Consider the following 13,296-nt stretch of genomic DNA (forward strand, 5'->3'; position numbering starts at 1 on the left):
GGGAGTGACTGTTAATGGACACAGGGTTGATTTTAGGAGGGACACAAATGTTCCAAAGTTAGACTGTGGTAATTGATGTGCAACTCTGAATATACTAAAAAAAACTCTGAACTGTATATTTTAAATGGGTCAATTGTATTGCATGTAAACTCTATCTCAATAAAGCTGTTCTTAAAAAAAGGAAAACATCAATCATTATAATCCTTGTTTGGATCCAGACATGAACTAAGTTTAAAAGGACATTTCTGAGACAATGTGGAGGGAAAATTTAACACAGACTGGGTATTAGATGTTATTAAAGAATTGTTGCTAATTTTGCTTGGAATTAGGATGTATTTGTGGTTGAGAGGTTAAAAACTTTTAATTATCAAAAAAACACTCAAGTTCTTTCAGATGAAACGATATGCCATCTTGGATTTTATTTCAATACTCCAGCCAAAAAATCGAGAGGGTGAAGTCTAGGTTCTGACTACATTACGACTTGAATATTGGAGTTCTCACTGTGGCCAGTGGGTTAAGAATGTGACTGCTGTGGCTTGTTGTGCTGTGAAGGTGCTGGTTCAATGCCTGGCACAGTGGGTTAAGGATCCAGCATTGACACAATGGTACCTGGGATTCAATCTCTGGTCTGAGAACTTCCATATGCTGCAGGTGAAGCCATTAAAAAAAAAAAGACTTCTTCAAGTTTTGAAATCTGGTCAATGTGCCAACATCTGTAGGAATGTCAGGAAACTAGGTTTGGGCACCAGCAGAACACTGGCTTTATCAAGAGATCCCACGTCAGTCAGAAGGACAGAATCTAAGAAATATCTAGGCAGCAGAGCCATAGATGTTATGACTACTGTTAAGCAGCTTTGGGGACAAAAATCTATGATTGAGGGAAGACTGGAAGGCATCGATGCTACAAAAGAGGAAGCTGAGTTACAGGGAGGTTAAGTGACTTAACTGCAGTCACAGGACTTGTTGGGAGCAGGAGCCTCTCACCTCCACATCAAGAGGGGATCCACTGGAAAACTGTTTAAGGCTCCACCAGGAGAATGCTTAAATGAGGAAGCATAATGGGAGGGCCACTACTGTGGGCCTCTGGACAGTAATTCCTACATCATCAACAAAGGATACCTTGCAAAGGTTACCAAGGGCACCCCAGAAGGACCCCAATGCCAAACCCCCTCACATCAATGACTTTTACCAGAACACCAGATGGTGGTGTCCAGTGGCCCAGCTGGGGTAGAATATGTTGGGCATTAATGGTGAGAAAGTTCTATGTGGCAACAATAGTCAAGGCAGTCCTTGACTCAAACTCTGTAAACTAACGCTTGCATTCTTTGGTAGGTACACAGTCTTGCACTCTTCAGTGGGTACAGAAAACAACATCCAGAAACTTGCACTAGAGGTATGACCCCTGATGTTGCAAGAGTCCATTTAGAGGGATTTTATTGTAAGGTATTTTCAAATAAAAAGTGAGTGCATGGGGGGTGGGGGGGATCTTTCCCCAGTCAATTGACAGCGTGCAGGGTGTCAGCAGGAAGCTGGAAAAGGCAGCCTGCCCGCCATCACTGCCTGCCAGCCTGCAGTGTAGCAGTTTCAGCTCAGTTGTTTTTTTGATTACCAAAGCCTACTATGGAAGTCTCCAAAGCATCTGGGACAGGCATACAAATGAAATCTGTCAGCCTTCTCTGAGAAAATGGGTCAGATTGTCAAACCTGGTTGGAAATTTTTCTCCTAATTAAGCCAGCTCTGGCCAAGCGAAGTCCCTCCCACTGCTTCCTTAAATGTTCCCGCCTTAAAAGGGCAGCCCCCACATCCTCTGCCAGCCTTCTAAGTATCATCTTAGAAAGAGAGCATGAGGGAGGAGGAGAGGAGCAGGGAGAGGCTTGGCCGTGGAAGTTGCCAGGGATCAAACTCGTGCCACAGAAGTAACAATGCCGGATCCTTTAGCCCCTAGGCCAGGGAACTCCTTTTTCTGAGTATAATAATAACAGGTCCTCCAGCTTACTATGCTAACAGACTAGTCAAAGTTCTTCTCACACTCTAAGATCCAGAGAAGGATGAGATAAGTATCCAACAGACTCTTCTCTCATGAGCACTACTTTTGCTCTGGCCAAGTCAGCTGGATTTCTTCTCCAATTTTTTTTTTTTTTCCCCCTTTTAGGCCCACACCCACAGCATATGGAAGTTACCTGGGCTAGGAGGTGAATCAGAGCTACAGCTGCTGGCCTAAACCACAGCCACAGCCATGCCAGATCCAAGCTGCATCTGCAACTTACACTGCAGCTTGTGACAATGCCAGATCCTTAATTCACGGAGTGAGGCCACAGATTGAACCCGCAACCTCATGGATACTAGTTGGGTCCTTAACCCACTGAGCCACAATGGGAACTCCTCCAATTTGTATTTACCAGTATGTGTTTTTAATCTTGCTGCTGGCTGTATATCACACAATATAAAAAACCACTATAGCCCATAAATTGTTACAATAGTACAAAAAAGAGCTACTGAATGCTTCCCAAAGCTAAATATTTAGAAAAAGTTATTAAATTACATATTAGTGAGACAAATGTAAAATACTGAAATGAAAAACTCATGAAAATTTTAAAATATTCTGTCCTCAGATTGCTTGATGATTGTCTTTATATTCTCTTGTAGGTGATGTGGTTCATATCAGACAGATAATATAGAGCCCCAACCAAGTGACCCGGACAAAGAAAAAGCCTTGGTCTCTTATGTCAAGATTGGCTTAGTATGATAATTTCTAGGTCCATTCATGTTGCTGCTAATGGCATTGTTTCATTCTTTTTATGGCTGAGTAATATTCCATTGTATATGTAAGAGAAACAGAGAAAAATATATGAAATCACTAATATGTGTAATATAACAATAAATGATACAAATTAACTTACAAAACAGAAACAGACTCAAGAGATTTTGAAACCAAATTCGTGGTTACCAAAGGGGAAATACGGGGTGGGAGGGATAAATTAGGGCACTGGTATTGACAAGTACACACTACTGTATATAAAATGGATAGGTAACAGGGACCTACTGCATAGCACAGGGTAATCTACTCAATTCTATGTAATAACCTATAAAGGAGAAGAATCTGAAAAGGAACAGATATATGTGTATGTATAGATGGTTTACTTTGCTATGCTTCTGAAACTAACACAACTTTCTAAGTCAACTATAATGCCAATAAAATTTATTTTTAAAAAAAGATTCGCAAATGAATGCCTGAATTCAAAGTTAAAATACAGGGTTTCAGAGAGGCAGTATCCTAGATCCCGTACTTTAGGTGACTTCTGGGATTAACCAAGCAACAGAAAATCATATTGCTATAGTGTTTTCCACTACCAACGGCTGCCGTTTACTGAAAGTCAAATACTGTTCCAGGTGTTTTACAGGCATAAATGGATTAAACTCTGACAAAAGCCCTTGGAAGAAAACATTCCATTTTATACATGGAACAGGGAGCTTAGTGACACCAGGTTAAGTTGCTCACAATCATAGGTGGTAAGTGAAGCCTGCTTTTGGCTCCAGAGATCATGCTCTTAGCTACTTAGCATCCTGGACTCTTTCTTGGAGCTACCCGTGGGTCAAAAGACATACCATGTGATCAGTATTTGAGAACCTTCAGACAAAGAGAATAACAGAAATAGCCAGTCCAATGGTAACAGTGACTACAGTGGCAGCAGTCAATTTTTTAGAAATGCCCAGAGCCAATGAGTAAAAGAAGGGGAACGGAATCAACACATCTGGGGGAAAGCAGCCTGGATTCAAAGCTAGGTGTTCACTTAAAACTTCATTTTCTTACATAACATGTAAGCTGCTTCTACACATAATTCCCAAAGAAGCCTTATAAAGACGTTCTCTGATCTGGAAATAAGTATACATGGAAATGGGAGGCAGCCATGATTTGGAGAGATATTAACTGCTTCTCATCTGTCCCCAAACTGTCACCTAGTGATTGCATGACTACAGGAAACTCACCACATCTCTAAGTTAGTCCTATCACCTGGAAAGCAGGTAGGATTCCTACCAGGGAATGTTACTGCTGCTATGAACAAAAAACAATGGCTGTCCCCTCACCCGTGGGGAATGAGAGCATCAATATGAACTCAAATCAATGAAGTGTCTACATATTACACAGTGGAGGAATAAAGGAGAAGAGAGGCACAGGGGTGCACTAGAGATAGTGTCCCCCAGAGGACACTGGAATACCCAGGTTTCCTGAGCCCAATCTTTATGCTCAACCACCAAGTGACTAACAATAACATCTCAAATTTGGTATCACATGAAGTTCTCTAAGTGTGGTCACAAGACCAGGGGCATCAGTACCACCTGGGAACATGCTAGAAAGGCCAATTTTCAGGCTTTGCCTCAAACGTGTTGAACAAGCGGCTCTGGAGTGTGTTGTGTTGAAACAAGCCCTCTAGAGGATTTTGACATACGCTGAAGTTGGAGAACCAATGGCACAGTGGGCTGAATGCTCAAATCATGGAGTCGGACACAGTGGACTTAAATCCAAACTCAAAGATGAAAAAGACTGTGACTCAGGGCATTGCTCAAGTCCTGGTTGATGGAGGTGATGATAGAGGTGGAAGAAAACCCCATTGAGGAGTTCCCGTCGTGGCGCAGTGGTTAACGAATCTGACTAGGAACCATGAGGTTGCGGGTTCGGTCCCTGCCCTTGCTTAGTGGGTTAAGGATCCGGCGTTGCCGTGAGCTGTGGTGTAGGTTGCAGACACGGCTCGGATCCTGCGTTGCTGTGGCTCTGGCGTAGGCCGGTGGCTACAGCTCCGATTGGACCCCCAGCCTGGGAACCTCCATATGCCACGGGAGCGGCCCAAGAAATAGCAAAAAGACAAAAAAAAAAGAAAACCCCATTGAACAGGGCAAACAGTTATGGTGGTAAAAGCAGGGGTGAAGAGTGAAGACAGCCTGGGAGAAGGACAGGAAAGGGTTTAAGGACCTGTCTCAGCCACAGAACAGTTCTGTGCTCCTAAACCAATCCCAGTGCCCTTTGGTTTAAGGATGGTAATCGCCCAGACACTCAGAGACAGCTCAGGGCAAGATATAGTCAGAGGTTCCTGGTTTGAAAGTTCTGGAGTCTGAAGTAGTTAGGGAGGCAGATACCCACCTTAGGAGGCTGTTGCTAGGAGGAAACAGGGAAGGCACCCCTGAGTGGCTGTCACTGCCCTGGCTAAAGGGAGCACTCCAGGCTGTCAGGAGAACCAGAGAGAAGCCAGCTACATGGGCTGTGGTGAGGAACAGGAGGCAAGGCAGAGCAGGTGAGAAACAAAAGCTGAAATGCTTGCTTCATCCTCCATTTGAAAACAGAAAATCCACAGCCGCATTATTCTGACAGAATCACACAGAAGACCACCTCCAAAGGAGAAATATGTGTTTGAACAGATGCCAAGAGAAAAACTGCCCAAAGACTTCCTACTGTGTCAAAAGCTTTGCTTATTGACAGTAGAATTATCTTGAGTTTGTGGGGGACAGTGTCCAAGTCCACTCTAAATCCTTCCTCAGAGATTCGAGCCACAGGGAACTACTTCTGAAGAACACGCCAACAGGACGAGGGGGCCGCAGTGATCCAGGATGAGCAAGGTTTCCTCAGCTTGCTCCCTCCCGGCCTGCCTGCACCCAACCACAGGATCATCCCCCACCGTGGCCTAGAGGCAGGGAAGCTTCTCGTCTGACCATGGAGGCCTATGCATTTTGCCTGTACCACACAGTGTATATCCAACCTCAGGGATTACAAGCTGTTATCACCTCACACACAGTTACAACTGTCTTTTTTTGAAAGATGTGTTAACTGTGAAAGCATGTGAAATATAAAAAGAATATACCTCAATTTATATACCTATCATCAAGGATAAATACATTACCACGTTGTCACATTGGCTTTATGGTTGCTACCTCTTGTCTGCTCTTAACCAGAAATCACAGATTTAGCTGAAGTCCTACACCATTCTTCTTTCTCTCCCCAATGGTAGTCACTTTCTCGAAGTTAATTTCCCTGAATATTTTATTATGCTTCTCTATCTCCTTGTGTCAATAAACAATGTATTATTTCTCTTTATATTTTTAAATTCAACAGATTCCTCTTCTAAAATAGCTTGCTTCCTCCGTAAAGTACTCTGGTTTTTTGTACATTTAAATTTGTATGCATCTGAGAGACTTGAAATATTATATCCTTATGGATTTTGCATTCTGGATTACTTAGGATACTGAATATTTTCCCTTCTTTTTACAAGTCAGTTGAATTTCCTCTTCTCTCGAGTGCCTATTTGCTATCCTGATCTTTTTTCTTAGGAGATTTTCCTTTTTTAATATTTTTTCCAGATATTAATTTGTTATTAGTAGTGTGCATTGCAAATAGGAAAATTTCTTTTTTCAGTCTGGAGCCTCATAATTTAGGGATGTCTTTAGATTAATATTTTAATTAGGAGAAGGTCACCGACCTTTAGAACTCTCATGTCACCCCAAATCAGTAATAGAGTGTTTTAATTATTATAGCTTTGTAAGAAATGGGATGGTTGTGTAAGCCCTCCATATATTTTCATATCTCATTTTTTGACTGTGCCCACAGCATGAGGAAATTCCTGGATCAGGGATCGAACTCATGCCACAGCAGTGACAACACAGGATCCTTAGCCACTAGGCCCCCAGGGAACTCTACTTCATATATATTTATATAGATATACATCTTCATTTATTTAATATATATGAATTTTTCTGACAGTCCTGCAGATGAATACCATTGTTATCTGGACCTAAGTGGTGATAAGCTGCTGTTCTATTCTAACGTCTTTCCAGAGAGTTGGCATTATCTTAATAGGTCTAACAAGTTTCTCGTTGATTGAGCGAATTAGCTATGGAGGTAAACCTATCACCTGCAAACAATGAGTTTCATTTTTCTCACCATGAAATTATTTTTTTTCTTTCCCTATTGTGTATTTTACTTATTACTTATCTGCCTCTCTGCATGAGAATCAAGTTCCATGAGGGCAGGAGTGTTTGTGCTTTACACTACTGTATTCCCAATGTCTATTATCTACTAGGTAGAAGACATGCAATAAATTATTTGTTGAACAATGACTTCTGCATTCCTGGAAGAAACCAGTTATAACTCGCAGTTATACATAAACGCATGTCAATGTTGGACTTTGTTAATGTTTTATGAACTTTGGGGAAGGCACCTCTATTCAGTTTAGAAGTTTTATGTGGTCTGGATTCAATTTTGATATCTTAATTCTTCTAGCTCCAAGTTAAGGTGAGGAGCTTTTGGTGCCTTTTTTTTTTTTTTTTTTTCCCTTTCTGTTCTTTGAAATAACCGGAGCCTAGTTTTTGTTTTGCTGGTTTTTTTTGTTTTTTTGTTTATTTGTTTTGTCTTTTTGCTACTTCTTGGGCCGCTCCTGCGGCATATGGAGGTTCCCAGTCTAGGGGTCTAATCGGAGCTGTAGCCACCGGCCGACGCCAGAGCCACAGCAACGCAGGATCCGAGCCGCGTCTGCAACCTACACCACAGCTCACGGCAACGCCGGATCGTTAACCCACTGAGCAAGGGCAGGGACCGAACCCGCAACCTCATGGTTCCTAGTCGGATTCGTTAACCACTGCACCATGACGGGAACTCCTGTTTTGCTGTTTTTTAATTGGTGTATTTTAAACTGCTAAGACTACTTCTTTCAAGATTAGAGATCTATGCTGATTTCCTAATTTTTTTTTTTTCTTTTTGCCATTTCTTGGGCCGCTCCCGTGGCATATAGTGGTTCCCAGGCTAGGGGTCCAATAGGAGCTGTAGCCACCAGCCTACGCCAGAGCCACAGCAACACAGGATCTGAGCCGCGTCTGCAACCTTCACCACAGCTCACGGCAATGCCGGATCCTTAACCCACTAAGCAAGGCCAGGGATCGAACCCACAACCTCATGGTTCCTGGTCAGATTTGTTAACTACTGCGCCACAACGGGAACTCCTGATTTCCTAATTTTTGTCAAGATATTCAACTTTTTGGCTTCAAGTGTTCATTTCATTCACTTATGATTTTTAAAATCTCTATCTGAAGTTCTGCCTCCATTCTCATTACTAATAATGCTTGTTTTTGCCCTTTTCTCGCTTTTGTTTTAACTTGATCAAACACCAGAGATTTACATATTTTATTAATTTTTTCAAAGAAGCAGCAATGGACTTTGCTGATTCTGAGTTCTATTTAATTACCTTCTCTTGACTAAAACATGTCTTTCTTCTATTTTGACTTGTTCTACTTATCACTCCCTGAGGGAGGTAGGGTCAATTATTCCCCTAAAATTGTGTATCTGAAATTCTCCTTGTAATGCTGTCTTTTCTCCTTTACAGATTTTAAGGTAAGGACAGATGATTACAGGCTCACAATTAATATATCATCCTGGCCAATGAGTCCTTCTTTCTGTATAATGACCTCCTTTGTCTCTACTTACACTTTGTTTGCCTTACAATCTCTTTTGTGCAACATTAGATATAGCTTCTCGAGCTTTGATTTAACTAGTTTCCATGTTCTAGGCCTTTACTTTGTCATTGTTATTATTATTATTATATATGCATTTTTTACAGCCACACCTGCAGCATATGGAAGTTCCTGGGCTAGGGGTGGAATCAGAGCTGTAGCTGAGGTCTACACCACAGCAGCACCAACACTTGATCTGAGCCACATCTGTGACCTACATCACAGCTTGTGGCAATGCTCGATCTTTAACCCACTGAGTGAGACCAGGGATCAAACCACATCCTCATGGACACTATGTCAGGATCTCAACCCCTGAGCCACAATGGGAACTATGCTTTTACTTTAAAACTTCCTCCTGTCCTAAATTTTAAGTATGTCTTACAGAAATAATATGGAGCTGGACTTTTAAATTTCACCTGATATGAGAATCTCTGTCTAGTAACTGTTAAGTTGGATTCACTCATATTTGCTATGATGCCTAAGATATTTTGTACTTTTTTTTTTGTCTTTTTGTTTTTGCCATTTCTTGGGCCGTTCCCACGGCATATGGAGGTTCCCAGGCTAGGGGTCGAATCGGAGCTGTAGCCACCAGCTTACGCCAGAGCCACAGTAACTCGAGATCTGAGCTGTGTCTGCAAACTACACCACAGCTCATGGCAACACCGGATCCTTAGCGCACTGAGCAAGGCCAGGGATCGAACCCGAAACTTCATGGTTCCTAGTCAGATTCGTTAATCACAGAGCCACGATGGGAACTCCTGATATTTTGTACTTTTTAAAAATCTTTTAAATTCTTCAATGTTCTGCCAATTTCTGCTGTACAGAAAAGTGACCCAGTTATACCTTTACATACATTTTTTTTTTTTTTACATTATCCTCCATCATGGTCCATTCTATTTACCATGTCATCCTTGAATTGTCTCTGACTACCCAACATACAACCAGAAAATGTGACTTCACTGTTTTAATTAAGAGGAGACAAACCTCCTCAGGAAGTCCTACCTGTACAGCACATGCAGTAATACACACGATTAAACGTCTACATTAAATAAAAACATCTAGGAGTTCCTGTCGTGGCACAGTGGTTAACGAATCCGACCAGGAACCATGAGGTTGCGGGTTCGGTCCCTGCCCTTGCTCAGTGGGTTAACGATCCGGCGTTGCCGTGAGCTGTGGTGTGGATTGCAGACGCGGCTCGGATCCCGTGTTGCTGTGGCTCTGGCGTAGGCCTGTGGCTACAGCTCCGATTAGACCCCTAGCCTGGTAACCTCCATATGCTGCAGGAGCGGCCCAAGAAATAGCAAAAAGACAAAAAAAAAAAAAAAACTCATTACCCAGACTAGATTTGGTCTAATTATAGAGTCAATCAAATTCATAAGAAAAGGAGTTCCTGTCTTGACGCAGTGGAAAAGAAGCTGACTAGGAACCATGAGGTTGCGAGTTCGATCCCTGGTCTTGCTCAGTGGGTAAAGAATCTGGTGTTGCCGTGAGCTGTGGTGTAGGTCAGAGACGTGGTTCAGATATGGCATTGCGGTGGCTGCAGCGTAGGCCCCGATTAGACCCCTAGCTTGGGAATCTCCATATGCCGCAGGTGCGGCCCTAAAAAGACAAAAGAAAAAAAATTCATAAGAATAAAATAACTGTCACTAACCATAATAAATTTGTTTTAATCTGGAATCTGAGTAAGGATATGCATACCACTAGCGGCATGAACTCCATACCGTAGTCTTAGAAAAAAGAAAACTGAACACAACTGCTTAACCTTGGTGGCCTCCCATGATTAGAAGTGACATCTTTAATGGAGCATCTGAGAGTCCATAAATCACGGGAGATAGTGTAAGAGCAACACCGGTCTTCTGACAACTGTTTGTAATCCCCATACAAGCTGGTCAGTAGTATAACAACATTCGCTGAGATGTAGCAGGCACAACCAGTGACAGAGCAAAGAGACAAAAGAATCTGTTATCACATTTTTAAGTACTTTCCTAATTTTGCTGCATGAAGGGACACCAGTGAATGAGACCACGTTGCCCTTCAAGGAAGAATCTCTCCGTAAATGATGTAAATCCCAGTGTGAGAAGTCAGCAGCTATTTGCAGAAAAATCCTATGTAACCAAGAACAAGACATTTCTCCTCTCTCTGCTTCTTCTTCTGCACATGTAGTGTAAAATACACCACTTTCTCAATTCACAAGGAGACCTAAGAACTGTCTGTTCAAAAACTCAAAAGAAAAGGCATGGATGAAATGACCAGGCTAGCTCAAATTTAAGCACCCACTGAATGGCTACATTTGCATCATCATCTCATCAGGGCCGCAAGGTCTTACAGCTATGAAAGCCTAACCTAAACATTTAATTTAAAAAACTTTTGGTTCATAAATCTTCTCTTCATTTTCTCCTATTCTTCCATCAGTTACTCAAAGAAACAAAGTTTGTGTCCTCTGTCCGGAGCTTCATTAGCTCTCATTGTTATCAATTTCCAAGACAATAATCCATATTTATCTCAGCAAATGTATCTGAGGGACCAGTTGTGAGGGCAGAATGTAGGAAAGTGAAACTACTAAAAGACTGTGTCCACATGCTCTTCTGGAAGGCATTGGGGGTATCAGAACAGAGAGAAAGGCTCCTGCAGGAAGGAAGCTGGACCAACTGGGTCGAAGCAGCCCCGACGAACACTTGGCCATACGACTTGTTTAGAGAATGCAGATCAAAGTCACTGATAGGACCCGCTCAGAGCCAGTCTCAGACTCAGGGTCACTGTATGGCCTACTGCAGGACAAGGCATCACTTTGGAAAAGCAACCGGGGATTCATTAACCTAAGGGTAGAGTGTTTAGATCCAACAGTCTGTCAGGCAGGCATTCTCACCAGGAGAAAAGTCACATTTCCTTTGTACCTTTGGGCGCAGTGTAAGTGGGGTCAAGGGCCAAGTACACACTGAGGTCATCCTCTCCTCTCAACACACTCAGACACAATACAATGGATGAGCTACTCAATGCATCTCTCACCGGCATATCCTACAGAAAAGCCGACAGCCGCTCACCCCTAGTCAGTACATGTGTCACGTCCCCACTTGTAGAAGCCTCTCTATAGGCTGCACTCTAGGTGAGAGCATGATATTGATTAGGCTAAGATTCTGCAGTGGTGTTTGTTTGATTGTTTGTTCATCTGACCTAAGAGGAAGAAGAAGAGAGAAAGAAAAGGCAGAAAGAAAAGAGATAAAGGAAAGAAATGTTACCTGAGAAGAAACATACAAAATCCTTGGAGAGGCCCAGATCAACACAGAAGGGAAGATGACCTCTGACAAACAGCAGCCTACATATGGCTGGGCTTGTCTGCAGGGCATTTCTAGGTAACCCAACTCTAAGGAGTTAGACAAAGTGTTAGCTTTCTCTTGAGCCTGCAAGTATTGAGCCAGAAAAAAATCACCCCCATCACTTTATAAAAGAGAAGCAAAGACCAGATGGGTGGAAAGAGTAGAGCCAATATTTAAGCTAAACATTACACTTTCAGAGCCACGAAGATTTCCCAAGATTGTAGAAATAACGTGAGGCACTCTCTTTTATATTCTGTCATTCTAACACTGGAGTCTTAAAAAGAAATTAAATATGACAAAATTTGGCCTGGTATGAAGAAGGAATGTTCTCAAGGGCAGAGGTTTCAGAAGATGGTGGAAGTGGGTTTCTCAACTCCAGACACACCCTGGACAAGAGCATGGAGAGATGCCACAGGTCCCGTGGGCCAGAGGATACCACACACTGTCCCAACGTGGGGCAGGTCATCTTTACAGTCATCCTAACGCTGAATTTCCCGGCCTCTGGCTTTTCCAAAGGCCCATAATTTTCATTGGATACTCAAGCTGAGTAAAAGCTCACAATCTCACAACTGCCTGAAACTAGGGTGTGTACATGACATAGTGAGCTCAAAAATAAATACTGAAAAGAAGAGGAAAAAAGAAAAACAAAAGCTCATTTACTCTAAGAATCCAGGCTTGTGTTTATGCTCCACATGAGGTCCAAATTGTATCTGGGCTTGAAATCCACCAAATTCACAAGCTTTCTCGAAGGAGACAGGGTGGGAGCCGTTCAGGATATCATCCCGGGCCTGCAACACAAGAGGAAGCGAAAAGCATCAGGAGCTTGGTGGCAGGAGGGGAGGGGGAGGGGTGGAGCGACACCGTCTCTTCATTGCTGTGCTCCTGCATCCAAGCATACCTACTCTGCAGAACAAGGGGAAATGTGCCAGCCAACCCAGAGTGAGGCATTAAGACACCATGGATGATCGTGGCACAGCAGAATGAAGGCAAAGGGAAAATGAGTCCTTGCCCTTAAACTGTCTAGAGATGGAGGACATCAGCAATGTCCAGCATATTACGACTAATGCTTGAGTGTCATCTGGGGAGGTAGAAGTGATCATGAAAAGTACAGAGGCAAAGGGAAATCCCTGTATAATGACCCAGTTCTTAAAGAGGGAAACAGAAATACAATGTATTTTTCATGATCGTAAATGATAAAACTAACAGAAAAATTATCTGGAAGTAAAATCAATCCAACCCCTATCCCTACAGAGAGAGAACAGTCTCGAACTTGATACTGCAGACATTAGAAGCAGAGGATAAGCAAATGCAGAGAACTGCAATCAGGAGCCCACTGCACTCCCATTTCCTGACCCATCACGGCTGTTCCTCTTTCCTTTTTCTCTTTCTGTCTTTCCTTTCTCTCGTTGAATGACCCCCAGAGCACACCCAAATGGATACCCTCACCTATGGCTCTGAGTCTTAAACCAACAAGCACTGGCTTATTGCCCTG

The 13,296-nt window shown here is 42.7% G+C and overlaps 1 protein-coding gene across 5 annotated transcripts in view; it reads right to left on the reverse strand.

Moving 5' to 3' along the window:
- The window catches only part of TLN2 (talin 2), a 469,337-nt gene that overhangs the window by 179,688 nt on the left and 276,353 nt on the right, over window positions 1-13,296 (reverse strand). For all 5 annotated transcript variants that reach the window (XR_007133078.1, XM_047766192.1, XM_047766194.1 and 2 more), the window contains one exon: window positions 12,465-12,592. Coding sequence is in view for 4 of the 5 variants with exons in the window: in XM_047766192.1 (XP_047622148.1) it covers window positions 12,465-12,592 (128 nt within the window). In the remaining variant the exon portion in view is untranslated. The remainder of the gene's footprint in view (window positions 1-12,464; window positions 12,593-13,296) is intronic.

The sequence above is a fragment of the Phacochoerus africanus genome, chromosome 2, assembly GCF_016906955.1.
Source record: "Phacochoerus africanus isolate WHEZ1 chromosome 2, ROS_Pafr_v1, whole genome shotgun sequence".
Taxonomy (NCBI): domain Eukaryota; kingdom Metazoa; phylum Chordata; class Mammalia; order Artiodactyla; family Suidae; genus Phacochoerus; species Phacochoerus africanus.